Raw genomic sequence first — 20,594 nt, forward strand, 5'->3', positions numbered from 1 at the left:
CTTACCTTAAAATGCAGTTCTTTGGCTGTGTCACACTTTGAGGTGTCCTGAGGTTGTGAAAAGCACTTTGGAAATGTGCACCAGGAAACCAGAGCAGGAGGAGGTCACTCAGCCTGTCCCACTGATCAATGTGATCATGGCTGATCTATTCCAGGACTTGATGGCTTTCAGTCCTCCGAACTTTCAAAAATGTATCCACCTTCACTTTAAATACTTTTAAGAAGTGAGCATCCACAACACTCTGGATAGAGAATTTCAGAGATTATTCACCCTGTGTGAGATCGATTTTAAAGTTTTAAATGAATGATTGATTGGAAATTATCCTCTATCATCTGAGACTCTCCCTCTTTTACAAGTTCAGGTTTATTATCATCTGACTGTAAATATACAACCAGACAATACAGCATTTTTCCAGATCATGAGGGACACACAATACACACGTATTGATGAAGGGGATGGGGAGAAATTGCAAGATCACTGAGAGGTTGGGCTGAGCAGTCATACGTATCACAGATGAAATTTCACACAATAATCACGTATATACATGAAGATATAACTCAAAATAAATATATATAAATATTTTGGAATTATTTATCTGGTTATAGGACGCTGTTTATCAATCACACTGTCTTGCAGGAAGAATTTATTTCCCAGCCTGGCAGTCCTGATTTTGATGCTCCTGTACTTACTTCTTGATGGCAATGAGTTAAAGATACTATGTGCTGGGTGGAAAGGGTCCTCAATAATTCTCTGAGCCCTATTTAAGGAACAGTCCTGGTAAACATCATCAATAGAGGAAGGGTAGACCCCAGTGATCTTCTCATCTATTTTGATTATCCTGTGTAATGACTTCCAGTTCACTGATTTGCAGCTATCATACCACACAACGATACAGCCATACAGGAAACTCAAATATCCTCCTGCAAAATGTCATCAAGATGGGGGCTGGTTGGCCTCCGGACTAATGAAGAGCTGTTGTGCGTCCAGGATAGGCTGTCCGTTATATGCATACCAAGGAACTTTCTGCTTCCCACTCTTTCCATGATAGAACTATTGATGTGTTATGGAGAATGGTTGATCTTCGACCTGTCCACAATCATTTCCTTTGTCTTGTCCATATTGAGATTCAGATTGTTATTCTTGCATCATTTTACAAGCCTTCCAACCTCCTCTATGTAAGCTAACTCATCATTTTTTCCTGATGAGGCCAACTACTGTTGTATCATCCACAAACCTGATGATTCTGTTTGAACCAAATGTGGCAGTGCAGTCACAAGTCATCATTGTAAACAGTAGCGGGCTGAGCACATAGCCCTGAGGTACACCAGTGCTCAGCGTAATGAGAAGTGAGATTTTGCTTCATTCTTTTTCACTCCCTGATGTTACTGAAAGAAAAAAAGCCACAACCTTTAAATATCAATTTTCATAGAGCCATCAAGAGCCACTTGCTTTCCTGTCAATAGACTGAATCAAGTTGAGGCAATTCCCACCTGATCTTTACCACAACTCTGATTGTTTCTTATGGTTGCATGGTACTGTAGGCCTTGCTGCTGTGGCCATTCCACAGGTCTCAGGCAGGGAATAGCCCAAAGTTTCCTTTGTGGCATTCTCCTGTTGTCTGAGGCCCAGTGAACTGTTTTTTTTAAATGATAATCGGCACCATTTTGAAGCATTTAAAGTACAGTAAAACTACAGACATCCTGCACCTATGGAGATTGGTAGGTTCCTGATAAGTGAATTTTCTGGTTGCTTGAGATTGAGTATTGTGTGACTGGCAAATTAACTGCTAGAGAGGAGCCAATTTTAAACTTTCATATTTTTACCTATTTATTTTCTGCATTTTTTTTTTTGCAGGTTGCTTGATTTCCAGATACTGTATTTATGTTAAAAATTGTTCTTTAGTAATACAGGCAGCATGGTTGGTGTAACAGTTAGGGCAATGCTATTACAGTTTCAGTGACCCGGGTTAAAATCTGGCGTTGTCTGTAATGAGTTTGATTGTTATCCCCATGTCTGTGTGGGATTCCTCTGGGTGCTGCTGTTTCCTTCCACTTTCCAAAGATGTTCAGGGTTGGTAGGTTAATTGGTGGCACAGGTGTATTTGGGAGGCACAGACTCATGGGTTGGAAGAGTCTGTCACTGTGCTATATTTAAAAAATAAAATTAATAGTTTTTAAAACACTGTATGTAAATTACAAAACATTATTATTGCACTTTTTTAAAAAACGCAAAGAAAACTTCTTAATTTATCTTTTTCATTTAAGATGAGGATGCCAGTTGGATGAATGTGGCCACACTGTATATGTAAACTGTGGCTGACATAAAGCTGAGGGACCTGATGCAAAATGTGTCTGTGCTCAGAACGTTATGGAATAGCCACTGAATTTGGCGCTGAGTCCAGCAGTGAAGTTAGGATGTCTGTTATCCAGTGCATTTCTGGAGTCTAGTACACAGACATAGATTGATTTGACCTACTAGCTAAAAATCAATGGAATCCGGTCCAATCTTTTGAATGCTGCTTTGCTAATGCACAGGCACTGATTTTAGATGGAGACAGACAGATCAAGGACCAACTGTCATTGTGTACTTAACTATATTTGGACAGTGCACAGCAAAGAGCTTTAGTCTTGATATTGACCATACACCGTGGACAGAAATAGGAGAATGTGTTCTGTAATCCAATGCCTTGTAGATAAGACTCTCAAACTGTGTCACTAATTCAGTATTTACTTGCCATTTTCAAATCAGTTTATTTTAAGAAATTTAAAATTAGAAATCCAAGCAACTTTAAAATCGGTTTTGTTCCCCTGCTCATAATCTCCATGACGTACATTTGTGAGTTTGAACTGAAATGCATGAAAAAGTCATTACTTGGCTACTGTCAATAGGAAGAAGATTTCAACGTGCTATGAAGAACTGAGAAAATAATGGCTTGGCCCTTCCTCAAATGTCAGTTATTATGTGCATACTCACTGGTCCTTGTAAACTCCCTGTCAGTGAACAAAGGCTCAGAAGTCCTGACCTTATGCACTATGGTCACCACTGCCCTTTACAATCTCCGTTTGGTATCCAACCTTTACAGTCACCCAGAACTGATGCTGGAAATTTGCCCACTCTTCCTGTGTCAGCAGTTTGGAAGAAGGATGAAGACATTTAACTGCACTTTTCAATTGAATTAATTTGGATATACAGTACAACTCCAACTACCCGAAATGTTTGGGACCAGGCCTGTTTCAGATAAATGCTTTTTTTTGGAGAACTGGTCTTTTTTTTAAAAAAAAACAGCCCAGTAGCAACAGCAAATCACTTGTAACAGTGTTTTTTTAAATAACTAACAACAAGGTAAGACTTTTCAAGCATTAAAATAATATTAAATTCTCACTAAAAAAATGCTGCCCACCACCATTTACCAACACTTCCCACTGAAGGTCATGCTCCTACCCGGGAGCTTGAGGTCCCTGCTGCCGCTGGGAGCCCGAGGTCTGTTGTTGCCGCTGCCGGGAGCCTGACATCCCTGGTCAGTTTGGCTCCAAAAGAATTTCAGGTGAATGAGGATTTTTGATTTGTTTTGAGTACTTAGATAGTTTTGACCATTTGAATTTGAATCTACTTTAAAGTTCTTGAATCCTAGAGACATTTAAATCCAATCACTGAATGCTTTGACAATAAATAAAACTCGAAGCATGATTTCATGGAAGTTAAAACAATAAGAATCATCAGGTTATTATAATACAGAAAGCTAACCTCTTCATCATTACCTCTTTCACCATAAAGAACAATCTCACCACCCCCGTTCTCATGCTCGTGATATTGCCTTGTAAGGGTACTGATGGATTATTTTTCCAACATTCTTATGGGCAGCGAGGTCGAGATTCTTACAACACACTTATTTCTTCCCTCATATTTATGTTTACCCCCGCCCCCCCCCCAATCTAGTCCTTAAACCATCTGATGATGGGAATACTTTCATCAATCTTCTCTAAACCTGGTAACATCTATGCTCTTTCAACCTTTTTGGCTTCAAGAACATCCTTATCTTTTCCACCCGAAGAGCTGAGAGTTCTCATCCTGGAACCATTCCACCCCTCATGGATTCTCAATTCTTTCCTCAAAATGAGTGGCTAAAATTAGACAGATTTATGGCCTAACTAGTGCAATCTGCACCATATCAACATAACTATTCTTACTTTAATACCTGTTTTATAAATCACAGAAACGTAGATGCTTTCCTGACCCTTTCTTCACATGCCCTTTCATTCTCCTAAATTTATGTTCACATAATGGTGCTGGCCCTGTGCACCATTCAGAATTCCATCTTTTAACTCATACCGTCTCCTATTATAAGATGATGAGACTCGACAGCAGGATTACGCCATAAGGTACATCGCATCTCCTCTGTCATTCAAATCATGGCTGATGATCAATCCTGCTATTCTGGTGATGTATGTTTTCAAATTTCTTCCTGTAAAATTTCATCTGTGATACGTCTGACTGCTCAGCCCAGCCTCTCAGTGATCTTGCAATTTCTCCCCATCCCCTTCATCAATGTTTACTGGCATTCTAAGCTTCAAGTCATCTGCTATTTAATTTTTTTTTAATCCTTTACATCCATGTCTCAGCGATGAATATAAAAATTACATTTTCCCTTGTGGGAGATTCACGAACCAAAGAACATCACAACAAAATAAGAGGCCATCATTGAAACCTAAGATGAGTATTACTCTCAGGAGGTGGGGAATAAATTGAATTCTTTATTCCCTTTACGATGGTGAAGACCATACGATGAGATAATTTGAAGGGGGCAATAAATTATTCAAGATCGAGGAATTGAAAAGGTTATGGGGGGATGGCACAGAGGAGGATTTGAGACCAGCATAGGTGAGACATTGTGGGTCAAGCAACCTACATATGCTCCTGTTTTCTCGGATTTTCATGCATAAATAGAAGCGGTTAGCCTGAATTCTAATCCCACGAGAGCTAACCCTAACCCTTGCACTAACCCAAATCCCATGAGAGTTAATTTTATCAGAATGTGGTGAAAGTTTTGAGAATAATGCAGAGAACTTCACCATATTCCCTCATCAGTCTTTTGGGTTACCTTATCAGAAAATTCACTCAGGTTGATTAAATAAATTTTCCTTTAACTAATCTTTGCAGGCTCTCCTTGTCAATTTAAACTTCTGGTGTATATTAATGTTTTCATCAGATTGGAGTGAAGGGCTTCACTGTCTGCAGTGCAGCAGGCATGCTGATCAGACTGGAGCTGGTTTCACTGAGGAATTTAGTGCCAAGTTGCTTCTCCAGATGAGGGCAGGTGTTATGGACTAGCAATGGATAGGCTAATCCACAGATCATTAAAATCAAGATTTTTAAACAGGAAAGCTGAAAGACCAATAAAAGTGGAAAGACCAGTCCCCAAGGCCTCTCATCATTTCTCATCATTCACTTTACCAGATAAAACTGCAGAGCGACTGCCAGCTATCCTGAGGGAAACCAGAGGGAACCAGTTTCTAGATAGTTTGATTAGTCTTTCGCCACTATACCCAGATCAGACGACCAATTTGTATGTCAGGACTGTGTCGGGCCTCTATCAGAGTTTCCTCAGACTTTGCCCTACCTGGGCACAGTTCACCATCTTTCGGGTCCTCACACATGTAGGTCACCGTTCTTCTTTTTGATACACACCATTGAATTTACCCACTCTGTGGGCTCCTCCACTTTCTTTATGACATCATACAGTCAAATTCCTGCAGTTCTTTTTCTTTTAGAGATACAGTCTGTCAGGTGCTTTGGTAGTGTATGTGGATCTTCTTAACCCAGGTGCTCTTTATCTTTAACTTTCACCTTGAATTTACATGTACCTTGCATGTCAATGCTCTGTCTATTGTAGGCTTTGAGCTTTTCAGGATTTGCATGGATGTATGGCTTTATCATCATTGCTCTGATGTTGCGCTCACAGATCAAATTGACCTTTGTCTGTGTCCAGCTTGAAAGGAATATTTGTTCCATTTGTATGCAATGATAAAGTCCACTTATCCTGTTCGACTCTGTTCACACTTGGCTGTTCATTGTCTGTTGGTTTATAATCTTTCTGCACTACCATGCCAAAGAAAAGTGTATCACTGAGAGCACTTTCTTCTCTAGTGTGTACAGTTTCACTTCTGTTTTGTTTCCCTTTGGAAAAAATATTGCTTTGCATAATGATTCTTCCCTTTGCATTTATTACAGACTTTTCCATAAGTGGCATCGTTTTGGTGCATGTTGAGTGTCACATCATTTGCAATTTAATGTTTCTGCATCTCATTTTTTGTTTTATGTGTATGGAGAGACATGGTGTCTATGGCTATGACTTCATTTTCCCTGGCGTTTTTTGCTGCTGCAGAGCTAATTCACTAGTGTGGCACATCTTCACATTTCCAGCTAAAGTAAGCTCTGTCTCTCAGAGCAACCTCTTTTTCACTTTCTTATCAATAATTCCGATAACAAGTTGATCATTGAATCTTGCAGCAATCCAAAATTGCAAGTTCTTACTTTTAATTTCAAGTCCATTTTTTTTAAAGTATCAAAACTCTTTCCCTGCAGCTGCATGCGCAAGCAAAAAACATACCTCACGAATATTTCATTTTTCTTTGATGAACAGTGTTCATCAAACATCTTGATAACCTTGTTGAACTTGCCCTGGTCTCTGTCTTGACAAACACAAATGTATTGAAAATCTCGAGTGCTTGAGGTCCTGCCATGGTAAATAGCAGTGCAATCTTCTGTGCATCAGGTTTGCTATCAAGTTGGCTTGCAGATACAGCACGAATCTTTGTTTGAACAGTCTCCACTCATGGTCAACATGTTTCTTCTGCTCCTGGTACCAGGTGATATTTCTTTTATTGTAATAAAGAAATTTGGGTTCTTTTAAAACAACTATACTCAATTAGCTATATTCATGACCGTGTACAGGCAACCATCTTGAATCTAGCTGAGCTCCAACAAACTCATCTCTGGCTCCCTCTAGTGGTCATAAGGATAATTAGCACTCTATCACTGCAGGGGTAGTGCAAATTTCAGATTTATTATTAGAGTACATACATGTAATCACATCCAACCCTGAAATTATTATTTTTTCAAATTAATCTGGGAAATAAATTAGATGTAAAATGTTGCAAAATATAACCTAGGTCAAAACTCCTCCTTCCATTCCCCCCCCCTCCCCCATGACCATGTTACTGTGTACAGTTTACCTTTAGTTCTTTTAATGTGAATGTTGTATTTTGATTATTCTCAAAGCTTTGGCATATTGTGACTCGATTGCTTGAGTATTTCATTTTCAATTATGATGATTCCTCCTTGCTGTTTCTCTTCACATTTTGAAGTACATCCTCTAAATATTTGTCCTAGATACCTTCAATTGTCTTCCTATTAAATATCTGTTCATCAGGCTGAATCACTTTATAAAACATAGAGCACTGCAACACTGTACAGGCTCTTCAGCCTATGATATTGTGCTGACTTATGGAAACCTACTCCACAACAATCTAATCCTTTCCCCCCGCCCCCCCCTCACACCCATAACCCTGTAATTTTCTTACATCCATGTGCCTAATAGTCCTTTGAATGTATTGTACCAGTCCTATTGTACCAACCTCCACCATCATTCCTGACTGCATTCCAGTCACCCACCATTCTCTGTAAAAAAAATAAAACTTATCTCTGATGTCTCCCCTAAAGTTTCCCCCACTCATCTTAAACTGATGTCTTCTGGTATTTCCTATTGTTGTCCTGGGGAAAAGGTGTTGGCTCTACACCCTATCTAGGCTCCTCATAATCATGTACACCTCTATTAAGTCACCTCTTATCCTTTGTTGTTGCAAAGAGAAAAGCCCTAGCTCAGTCGACCTTGGTCCTAAGATATGGACTCCAAATCCAAGCAACACCCTGGTAAATCTCCTCTGCATCCTCTTGAAAACATCTACATCCTCCTTGTAGGAGGAATGTTAAAGACCAAAGGTGCAGTTCTTTTTCAAAAGTATTTTAATTATTTTATTTTGATGACAGAAATTATTTTCTTCAGGCACATTTGAAATTAGTTTATTGTGCAGCAAGAAGGATGCCATGTTCAGTGGTGGATTAACCTTTAGGCTGAGTAGGCTTAAGTTTAGGGACCCAGAAGGAGCAGGAACATCGGGCCCCCCCATGACCGGGGACTTCAAGCTCCTGGCAGGAGTGGCAATGCTGGGCTCCCGGCAGGAGCAGGGACCTCAGGCTCCCGGCACCAGTGGAGACCTCAGGCTCCCGGCAGGAGCAGGGTCGTCGGGCTCCCGGCAGGAGCAGGGTCGTTGGGCTCCCGGCAGGAGCAGGGTCATCGGGCTCCCGGGCAGGAGCTGGGATGTCAGGCCCCTGGGCAGGAGTGGAGACATCGGGCTTTAAAATTCTTTCGACCCCAGACGTTCAATTGACTCCCAGCATTTATCTAACCACTGGCATTTCTTGACCCCTTGGATAGTCCCATCAACCTCCAGGGGTTGATATCAACCACTTTGGATACCCTTGATATAAGTTATTTAATGTAACTAAACATTATTTTATTCTGTCAACAAAGAGTGGGGCAGGGGGCAAGGTCGGGGAGGGGGTGCCTTATTAAAGCTGAGCCTTGGGGCCTGAGTGGTAGTTAATGTGGCATTGGTCATGTTCAAAATGTCCACATAAAACTCATGACATTTCTGAAACCCAGAAGGTTCTGGAGACTGGATCACTGGAGTCATTTATAAAAGCAATAGATAGATCTTTGAAGTTTTAGGGAATTGAGGCTCTAGGGAAGTGTCAGAGAAGCGAAAAGGAATCTATGATCATATTGAATAGCAGGGTAGATTCAAGGGACTTGGTGGGATGCTCCCACTCATGTTTTCTCATGTTTTTGTGTGTCTGGAGTAAAATTTTTTTATGCTATTTGAGTCCATTGCAATACAATTAATCATAAAGTAAAAGTCTGCACTTATTATTGGTTATGTAAAGATTGAATGCTTGCTTGGATGAAACTTCCTTGATTTTAGAACCCACGTGTGTGACCAGCAGACAGCAGAGTCCATTTGTGCAAATGTAAAGTTTCACATTAATTGTAAAGCCTGCTTTGATATTACTTAAAGGCAGCTCAGTGGTGATGACCAGGCCATGGAAACTGAGACCAAGAACCAGGCTCAAGTAGCTCTTTGGTTTGGCATCATCTATCTATAGAGGTCTTAAATTTAAATTTTAAATTTTAAAATAGCAGCCCCCAACCCACTAGGTTACCAGGATGGATACACACAAGAGACTACAGTCACTGGAATCTGAAGCTAAACTCACTCTGCTGAAGGAACTCAGCAGATGAAACAGAATCAGTGAGAGCAAAAGAATGGGCAAGATTTGAAACTTAAACTTTGTCGGGGACTGAGCAACCTACATTTACATTGAAACTTTTACATCGTTAAATGGCCATACAAGGTTCATAAATGTTGATCAAGCAAGTGTTGTCCAGTCAAATAAAATATTAAGGTGTTTATCCATTTAAGACATCGATGTGAGATGTAGTCTCAAGAAGGCAGTGGTCCACTTCCGAGGGTTTGCGGGCTCTGGGGGGAGGGGAGTCACTGTTCCAGCACAGGGCACCAGAGTGGGAGAACTTCCTCTCCCTTTCATGGAGCCTGGGAGAGGAGTCTGGAGAGTAGGAGACCACAGCGGTGGAGCACCAGGGCACGGATGCCAAAGGTCTCACCAGATGACAGGCTGCCTCTAGAGACTGGCGCTTGAGAAATAAATATGATGATGAAATGCTGATGAATAACAAGGCCTCCATCATCTCATAATCATATTGGGGGTTTGGAACCAGGAACTTGGGTGCAGGTTATTGGATCCATGCATACTCGATGGTTCTGAAGGGACTCTTCTACTTCTTGGCAAAGGCACCAGACTAGAGGCAGATCTTTGTGTATCCTTATGGCAAACAGATGGTAATAATGGAAACTTGAACCTTGATCTATAATATACTATCATCGTTAACCTACTTAGCTGTAGGCCGCAGCAAGTAAGAATTTTGGTGTATATTATATTGTGCTTAAGTATTTATCATTAACAAAAGCTGTTCTAAGGAATATGTTTTTAGAGTGTCCTTAAAGAAGCATTAAGAGGTTCATAGGGATAGGGGTTTGTGGAGAGAATTCCAGAACTTTGTGCCCTCAGAGTCAGTACAGTGGTTCCCAGGTGACTAATTTAAATAGTGAAAAGGTGTCTTTACAAGTACATTTACTGGTATTAAGCATTGTAACAGTTTATAAATCAATTTCATTTCTAGAGCAACTTGAAACATTTAAACACCTGATGGAAGGTGGAGAAGCATCCAGCCCAGCCAGCCTGTTGGAAGATGAAAATGAGGAAGAAACAGAAAACGGTAACTGTGCTTTCAAAATTTAACATTGATTGTAGAAATAAATGATTGTGTAAAAGAACAATTAATAACAGTTTGAATGGTTGTCATTTTTTCTTGTCCTACATTTCTAACTGACCTATCTCCGACATCTGGTAAGGAAAGTAGCTGTGGATAATTAACTGCTCTAATAAAAACTGGTTTATTCCTATCTTCTCGTAGCCTTGGGGTTCTTTCCAGTCTTGTCAAAAGTGACACCTCACTGTGCACTGAGCTGAATCTCAGTTACCAAGCCTGAAACTCATGAAAATTATGAAACTTGCAATTTCTGTTTGGATAAAATACATTGGCAAGCTTATATTTTCAGAGAAAGATTTTACAAAAAATATTACTATTGAAATATTATGGCTGTGTTAAAGCAATGCCAAAAGTAGATCCAATTTTAATAATTATTTGACATTTTAAAATCAATTTATTTTTAAAACTCTTGGTATCTAAACTCTCTCTGAATTGTTCCTCTGCTGTCCTCTGTCTTAATTTTCTTATCAAATATATCTTGCTTCATGTCACTTGATTGAATTATAGCACTTATACACAGTAAATCACAATCTGGATTTAGGCTGCGTTTATGATGTAGGGGTCTGCACAAAAAAAAGCTGGATGTATCTGGAACAACATTTATCCAACCTTTCTGAAATCACTTTTATTGAAAGAATTTGTTGCAACAAAACTCCATAACCTGGCCTAAATATGTGACCAATTTAATTTGGTTTTATGTCAGATTGGCATACTTGTTAATTTTTCTTGAAATTAAATTACCTAATTCAAGTGAATCAGAATCAACTATTTTCCTGTTGAATTTTTGTTGTGATGAGAATTTTTTAATAAGAAAAATATAATCACCAGTTCCATTAAAATGTCAGTAAGTTCACATCATTTTAAAAGACACCTAATCTGCCATTTTATGACAGCCTTGTAATACTGTGCCAGTGTGACTTGCTGGTAAGTTAAATCATCTGCATGTTACAGGGTGATGGGATAGGCAATAATTGAACTTTCAGGGCTTTATGTGAACAAGCTCTTCAAAATAAATTTTGTAATCTAAATCTTTTAACTAATGAATAAAATTACAGACTTGTTTAATTTTATTTCACTAAGCTGACTGTAGCATCAATCAATGCAGCGATGTTTGACATGTAACTGTACCATCTAGGGTGTCTAAAATCGTAAAGCGTTGTGCTGTCCATTATTTTATAACATACCCCAAAATCAGTTCTTTACTTGAAATGTTGTTCTTAATATGTTTTGGGAAGTAAAGAACAAATTAGAGAAATTGACTGAATGCCTTTTATTGTCTCAGAAACCTCAAAGTTAAAGCATTTTAATATCTTCAAAACTGCAATCTGTCTGATTTTGCAATCACTTTAACCATCAGAGCTTTACATAATTAGTTTCAATAGGAATGTCTGTATAACAGATTCTGCAAAGTTTGTCTACGCAGGAAAAGATGCATGTGGCATTGTCAATTGAGAATTAAATTAGCGCACTGATTATGCTGCTTTGGTAAATTTGATAAGAAAAATATTAATAAGTTTTAGTGTAAATGGAATGAACAGATTAGGATATTCAGATGTGGTTAGTGCAGCTTAATCTTCACAAAGTTGAAGTCTTTTTTGCCAAATGTGATAATGTCTTCCTGTCTTGGTGAACAATCATCCAAATAATTGACATTTTGTGTGCCATTGATGTGCAGTGGCCTCTTTGCAATAGCAGTTGATAACTTACTGCCCACTAAAAATGTACTTGCAGTTTCTCATTGCAGCAATCTATCTGACATGAAGATTAGGCGAATCAAACATCCTGATCTGCATCTAGAAGAAATAAATCTGAAGAATTAATTAACTTTCATGCCAGCATTAAGTGAATGCTATTGCCAGAGTTTGGCTTAACTATATCCTGATCGATAAATTCCCATTCTCAGGAATTACATATGTTCTTTGGTCTTCGTGACAGGGTTGCAGATTATGATGGGGATAAATGAGTATTTCTGCCATTTGCTTTGAAAATTGGGAATAGTACTCAGCTTTTTTAGAATATGATTTTTGCATTGTTTCTAATTTTGCTATGTTTAAGATTTTTGGTCTTTGACTGAAAAATACATTGACGTCTTGGTCTTCAATTATTTAGTTATGAAGATGAAAAAAAAGAATGTGACATTTACTAAAACAGGCAAGACTGTGATTTAAAAATAATGGTTGAAATTACTGCATTGACATATACTACACACGTAATTGTAATCAGCAAACCACCTGGATTTGGTGTGTTATAAATTAAAATTATTTCCTATTTTCCCAGTCTCAGGGTACTTGTAATAGTCATAAGATATGAGCAATAATGGTGTTTGCTCCTCATGTAGTTGACCAAGATGAGGAGGCACATCCCGAACTGAAAATGAATAGTGAGCTTTCAGCAGATGACATGAGTCAGGAAAAGGAGGCACATATCAACAGTGTGAAAAAAGTGAGTGCTTTTCTCTAATCTAGATTCTATCATATAGTCTATATAGCAATATATTGTCATATTTTAATACAGGTAGGTTTAATTCTGCTGACAGTAGATCTTGACATATTTGCATGAAGTATTGACTTTCAAATTGTATTACAATTGTTCTCTCTTTGGGCACTTTTGCCCAAAACCAGCTCATCGATGCTCCTGGAGAAAACTAGGTCATAAATATTGTTCTGATATTTAAATCAGCTTGCCAGGCATTGACTTCTATCTATTTTTAAAGTTATTTATAACAGAGTAGAAGCCCGTTTCTGGCCATTGAAACACATGCCACCCAATTACACCCAATTAACCTACAAACTCTGTACATTTTTGGAGGGTGGGAGGAAAACGTAGCACCCGAGAAAAACCCACGCAGGATACAAACTCAGTACAGACAGCACCGTTGTCATTCTTTCTTTTCTTTGGCTTGGCTTCGCGGACGAAGATTTATGGAGGGGTATATCCACGTCTGCTGCAGGCTCGTTGGTGACTGACAAGTCCGATGCGGGACAGGCAGGCACGGTTGCAGCGGTTGCAAGGGAAAATTGGTTGGTTGGGGTTGGGTGTTGGGTTTTTCCTCCTTTGTCTTTTGACAGTGAGGTGGGCTCTGCGGTCTTCTTCAAACGAGGTTGCTGCCCGCCAAACTGTGAGGCGTCAAGATGCACGGTTGGAGGCGAGATCAGCCCACTGGCGGTGGTCAATGTGGCAGGCACCAAGAGATTTCCTTAAGCAGTCCTTGTACCTCTTCTTTGGTGCACCTCTGTCTCGGTAGCCAGTGGAGAGCTCGCTCTAGACTTGTAGTAACCACTAATGGTAGTCGAACTGTAATGTTGAACCATTGGGGAATTTGAAAAGTTTTACCAAGGAAAATTAATAAGTATTACTTTATATTTGATGATGAACAACATGATTACAAAATATTGCTGGTTCCTTTGTTGAAAAAGTATCCAATGGAGATAATCTGGTCACTGACCTGGAATTTGCTGGTGTATGCCAACAGTTCTGCTTTAAACTGCTTGCATGTTAGTGTAATTGCTGGAATTCAATTAAAATCATTTAAAACAAACCTTGCCACTTTGACAGCCAGTGCAGCTGAAGACAGACTTGGCTAACTGTCAGGGGCAGTGGCTTTTCAGTTGCATGACTGGTTCCATCCTCATCCATTCCACCAAATCATTCCAGTTGAGAGCTTGAGGCCCTAAGGCAGCTTAGCTGCCTTGGAATGACCAATATTAAAGCGTAATAAGACAATGTTACAATAAAAATGTTATCAAAATGAAATAATCTGAAATATTTTGCTCTTGCATACATTTCTTAGCCAAATAAGATTTGATCATGAAATAATGGCAATTTCATGCATTATTAATCACTTGGTGAGAGATTAGCAAAACAATAATGCCTATGTTTTTGTAGGTAATTGAAGATGCTGAACAGGAAAATAACAAAAAGGTGAGTTCTGTTTGGTGTAAATTTAGTACTTTTTGCATTAAATCAACATTTCTGTTTTATTACATTAGTTTCTACACTGGAAACTGGAGAGTATCAAAACAGATTAATCAGACCTGACTGTCCTCATCCATGCCCTTGAAGCGGTCAACAGGTATTTGGCTTCTTCGCTGAGGCTCAGTAGTTTTCAGAAAAAGGTGGCATGGTTAACAGGCACATCTTTGCTGTAAATCCCGAAGTAAATGTACTGTCAGTCAGTATGTATTTGTATTTACCACTAAACACCTAATTCAGTTGGATTTAAGGTCTCAAAATCGGAATTCATTTTTTTCTGCCTCATTGCCGATACAGTTGGAAAATCTTTTCATCTATTTTAACCATATTTAAGATTGCCAACAGAAATCCAGATTTCTTTTTTTTTCCTCTCTTCTCCTGATGGCAATTCACAAATTGCTAAAATTTAACTGCAAATAAGCTCAAAAAGAAACAAATGTTGGCATGAGGTTCAATCAATCTTCCTTTGGTCTAATCTGCAGGCCACGGGATATTTCTTATGAAATGACCTTGAAGTTTGATGCATGGTTGTAATTTTCCTTTCCCTTTATAAACTTATATTGGTGTTCACATGACTATCTTTGCATCATTACCGGCCAAGAGGGCAATGATGATCCCACAAAAATAAAGGTGGTGCTGGCAGAGCTACTGTGACAGCAACACTCATGTGGACCTAGGAGAGTAGGAAGTAGAGACACAGCACTGCTCTGCAGGGTCCTACCGCCCAGTCTCAAATGTGACACCTCTGTACAAGATTTAAATGGCCTATTACAGGAGCCAATGATATTTTTTTTAAATCTTGCCATCACGGGATCTGTGTCCAAAATGGTAGCGCCTGTGCTGGGCAGTGTACCCTGTGGGGTTGCAAACTCCGAGGAGCAGCGGACCGGTGCAGGGCAGCAGTAATGGGATGTTCACCTTCATTGAGAAGAAGTATGGGAGATGACACTACAGGGAAGCTTACTACAGCAACGTAGCACCGAGGGGCTCACTGGATGAAGGACTCACACCAGGCCCCAGATGGCAGCTTGCAGTTGAAGGACTCACACAGGCTGCAAGCTGTTTGAGACTGGCTCATGGGAACCATTTATCTGGACCAGGATTCAAGAGGGTGCTTAGGGCAAGAAGGGCTCCCAAACGGCATCAGACACTGAAAGGTTCCTGATCGTATCAGAGGTTTGGGTTGCTGATGGTTTGAAATGGAGTTTTTACGACTGCACACACTGCTTCTTTTCTTCCTTTTGTTAGGGACATTGGGCAATGCTCATGGTGACTCATAGTTTGCTTTATGGAAGCCATAATGTGAAGAATATCATGTATACAGGTGCCTAATGTTTTATCTGGGATTCTGAACACAGGCAACCTTCAAAAACTGCACTTTTTTTGGTAGATGACATTGCACATAAGTAACGCTAATTTTCCGTAATAAATTTTCTGTTTTCAGAGGGAGACCTCCTCAGTTTCCAACGTTCCAATCCCCATCTCCGTTGGTGCCCTCTCTTACCTTCGGTGGAAAGATGATTCCCTGCCTTCAGCACCTGGTGGGAGAGGAGAAGACGGTGTCTGGCTGAATGTGGGGGAAATGGCCGTCTTCCTTACCCATAATCCCCACACAGCTGAGACCTCTCAGGCACTAGCAAAGTGGTTCCAGCTGTGTGGGGATAGTGGATAATGAAGATGGCCATTGCTCCCACATTGAGCTGCTGTCATGGTCCAGTACAGCGCTCCATAAACTCTGGGCTTGGCAGCACTGCAGCCCTGCTGCTCCATCGGGAGTTAGATTGTGGGGGGGTGGGGTTGATGGATGGCAGTTGCTCTGCTAGGGTGTGCCTGAGGGCTGCTCGTCCTGCAGCTCTGCACCTTGTGCCTGCCCTTCAGCCCCAATTGGCCACTGGCTCCAAGCAGCCAACGCTGGGTGCCTTTATGGCTGAGCTCCCTAGCTACCCCGTTGCCTCTAACCTCCATCTGACCAATGCGTTAGTTGAGAGCCTCCTGTACGGCACACATCAAACCACCACTCAGTCTGGTCAGTACCTGTCCCCTGCTCCCCACATGCACCCCCCACCCCAGCCTGGCCTAGGGCACAAAATAGTCTGGCATCAGCCAAGGTGGGAGAGGGGCCGATTGATGGATGAACGTGGAGGAGGGGGAATGACAGACGGACAGACAGCCAGGTGGGAGGTATAGCTGACAGATGGACGGGGAGGTAACAGATGGACGGCGGGGGAGGGGGGGTTGATGGTGGGGGCTAGGAGCGAGGCACTTGCTTAAAGGGACCGAAATCAAAATAATTCTGAAATCTGAAAGATTCCGAACAATAGCAGATGTCTGGTCTTGATGATCTCGGATAAAAGGTTAGGCACCTGTATTTTGAATGTATTATTTTGTGACAATAAAAGAAACCTTTTAACATAAATATAATTATGTCATCAAACTCTAAGAGATCCAAAGGAAATATCTCAAATTATTTTTTTTTCCATTTTATTCCTCCTTTTGGAGCCATGACTGACAAAAACTATTTATAACAATACAACCAGGACAAGGTAATAGAACATAGAACAATACAGCAGAGTACAGGCCTTTCATCCCTCGATGTGGTGCTGATCTATATATCCCAAAGAAACGTACTAAACCCACCCTACCCCGTAACCCTCTATTTTTATTTCATTCATGTGCCTGTCTGAAAGTCTCTTAAATTCCCCTAATGTTTCAGCCTCCAACACCAGGCACCCACAAGACTCTATGTAAAAAAAAAAGAAATTATCCTTGATGTCTCCCCTAAATAAACCTTGTACATATGCCCTCTGGTGTTTCCCATTCTTACCCTGGGAAATAGGCACTGGCTGTCCACCCTATCTGTGCCTCTCATAATGTTGAAGACTTTTATTAAGTCTCTCATCCTTCTATGCTCAAAAGAGAAAAGTCCCAGGTTCACTAACCTTGCCTTGTAAGACTTATTTTCCAATCCAGGCCACATCCTGGTAAATCTCTTCTGTACCCTCTCCATGGCTTCCACATCCTTCCTATAATGAGTGGATCAGAACTGAACACAATATTCCGTGTGATGTCACCAGAGATTTGTAGAGTTGTAACATGACCTCTCTATTCCTGAACTCATTCCCCCTATTAATGAAGCCCAGCATCCCATAGGCCTTCTCAACTATCCTATCAACCTGTGCTTGAGCGATGTATGGATTTGAACCCCAAGGTCCCTCTGTTCATCCACATTCTTAAGTAACCGACCATTAACCCTGTACTCAGCCTTCTGGTTTGTCCTTCCAAAATGCATCATCTCACACTTATCCAGATTGAACTCAATCTGCCACTTTTCTGCCCAACTCTGCATCCTGTCTATATCCTCTTGTAACCTTCGACAACCTTCAGCTCCATCCACAACTCCTCAAACTTTTGTATCATTTGCAAACTTATTGACCTATCCATCCACCTCTTCATCAGGTCATTTATAAAAATCACAAAGAACAGATCCCTGCGGCACTCCTCTAGTCACCAACCTCCAGACAGAATACTTTCCTTCTACTACTTCTCTCCGCTTTCTTCCTACAAGCCAACTTTTTATCCACACAGCCAAGGTTCCATTGATCCCATGCCTCATGACCTTCTGGATGAGTTTCGTGGGGGACCCTGTCAAATGCCTTGCTAAAATCCATATAAGACCACGTTTACTGCCCGACCCCCATCAATTTCTTTTGATACCTCCTCAAAAAACTCAAATAGGCTCATGAGCCATAGCCTTCCCTTCACAAAGCCACATTGACTATCCTTGAGTAGACTGTACTTCTCCAAATGATCATAGATTCTATCCTTAAGAATCCTCTCCAAAAGTTTGCACACCACATACTTTAAACTCACCAGTCTCCAATTCCCTGGATTCTCCTTATTACCTTTTTTAAAACAAGGAGATAATATTTGCTATTCTCCAGTCCTCCAGCACATCCCCTGTGGCCAAAAAAGATTCAAAGATCATCACTCCTTCCCCAGCTCTCTCTTCTCCCATTGCAACTTGCAGTATTTCATGTCTGGCTCCGGGGACTTATCAATCTTGTTGTTTCTCAGAAGATCCAACACTTCCACTTCCTTATCTCCATATTGGAGATAACACAAACACCTGTTCTATTCAAACCTCATCCTGATCAAGGACCTTTTCTTTTGTGAATACTGAAGCAAAGTATTCGTTTAGGACTTCCCCAACCTCCACTGCCTCCAGGCACATTTCACCTCCTGTATCCTTTAGGTCTCCACCCTCATTCTCATCGTCCTTCTGTTCTTCACATACACATAGAATGCCTTGGGGTTCTCCTTAATCCTACTTGCCAAGGCTTTCTCATGCCCCCTTTGAGCGCTCCTAAATCCTTTCTTAAGCACCTTCCTGGCAACCATACATTTCTCATGAGCTCTTCCTGTTTCCTGCTTCCTATATCTAACATATGTTTCCTTCTTCCTCTTGACTAGTTGCCTCACCTGTTTTGTCAACCATGGTTTCCTTTTACTGCCATCTTTTCCTTGTCCTTGTGGGAAAAACCTATCCAGAACCTAGCACATGTCCCTAAACTTCCTCCTCATTACTTCCGTGCTTTCACCCTTACTACTTCCTGCCTCATACCTTCATAATTAGCCTTTCCCCAGTTAAGAACTTTCCCATTTTGTCTGTTTTTATCCTTTTCTATCGCTATTCTGAAGCTCAGGGAGTTGTGGTCACTCTCACCAAAATGTTTTGCCTCCAAGAGGTCTGCCACCTGACCAGGTTCATTCCCCAGAACCAGATCCAGTATGGCCCCTCCTCTCGGTGACTGGTCCACATACTGTGTCACAAATCCTTCTTGTACACATCTGACAAATTCAGCCCCATCTATCCCTCTTGCTGTTAGGAGGTGTCAGTCAATATTAGGGAAGTTGAAATCTCCCATAACTACAACCCTGTATTTCCTGCACATTCCAAAATCTGACTGTTTATCTGCTCCTCAGTGTCTGAGGGCTATTTGGGGGTCTCAAGACTACTCCTAGCACAGTGATAGCTCCCTTCCTATTTCTGACTTCCAACCACACCGACTCAGTGGACACACCCTTTGCAGCGTCCTGTAGCAGCTGCTACTGCTGGAAAGATTATGCTCAAAGAAGAAACACGCAACATAGGAGTGAATTCAACACTGGTTTATTGTGCTGGCATGTCTGCCTATAAAGGGCTCAGAAGCCCCTCTCTGATGTCATCATGCCACCTGACTGTTGGGATGATGATCCGCTTCCTGGGATTGGTTGCTTGGCCACTCCCTGGATAGCATTAATCAGTGAGCCCCTTTCATCCCTGGGTGTGGCTAGATCTCATCCCTAGCTCCACCTGATGGGCTGCCCAGTGGCAGCCCATCAAAGTGGGGTGCTGCAGCCACATGCTGCTGAGTCGGGTGCCAACAAAAGAGTGTAGGCTGCGGGCTCCCGGTATCGGGTCGCCGGTTCGGGCATGCCACGTAATGTTATTCCTGACCAGTAATGCTACTCCTTCCCCTTTTCTAATTCCTATCCTATTCCTTTTAAAACACCTAAGCCCCAGTACCTGCATCAGCCAATCCTGCCTTCCTCCAACCAAGTTTCTGTAATGGCCACAACATCGTAGTTCCAGGTACTGATCCATGCTCTTCAAACCTCGCCCCCCCCCACCCCTACTAACTAGCTACATTTATGTTTTGTCCCCTGTTGTCCTTTATCACCAACTCAGAACACATAGCATCATGCTGTTGTCCTTCTACCCTAATATCTGCCCTCACATTCTGAATCCCATCCCCACTGCCAAACTAGTTTAAACCCTGCCCAACAGCTCTAACAAACCTTACTGCCAGGATCTTGGACCCCTCCAGTTCAGGTGCAGCCTGTCCTTTTTGTCCAGGTCATACCTTCCCCAGAAGAGATCCCAATGAACTATTGAACCCTGAACCAACTCTTCAGCCACACATTCATCAGCCACAGCCTCCTGTTCCTACCTTTGCTAGCACTTGGCCCAGGCTGCAATCCTGAGATTACCACCCTCGAGCTCCTGCTTTTTAACTTCTTTCCTCACTCCCTATATTCCCTCTTCAGGACCTCATTCCTACTCTTATTTATGTCATTATGCCAGAGATGTGACTACCACAACTGGTCCCTGGTA

General features: G+C 41.1%; 1 protein-coding gene across 25 annotated transcripts in view; it reads left to right on the top strand.

Moving 5' to 3' along the window:
- plcb4a (phospholipase C, beta 4a) overlaps positions 1-20,594 on the top strand; it is a 628,445-nt gene that overhangs the window by 451,295 nt on the left and 156,556 nt on the right. For all 25 annotated transcript variants that reach the window (XM_069932452.1, XM_069932447.1, XM_069932454.1 and 22 more), the window contains 3 exons: positions 10,319-10,414; positions 12,807-12,910; positions 14,354-14,389. In XM_069932452.1, coding sequence (XP_069788553.1) covers positions 10,319-10,414; positions 12,807-12,910; positions 14,354-14,389 — 236 coding nt within the window. The remainder of the gene's footprint in view (positions 1-10,318; positions 10,415-12,806; positions 12,911-14,353; positions 14,390-20,594) is intronic.

Source organism: Narcine bancroftii, chromosome 4 (assembly GCF_036971445.1).
Source record: "Narcine bancroftii isolate sNarBan1 chromosome 4, sNarBan1.hap1, whole genome shotgun sequence".
NCBI classification, from domain to species: Eukaryota; Metazoa; Chordata; class Chondrichthyes; order Torpediniformes; family Narcinidae; genus Narcine; species Narcine bancroftii.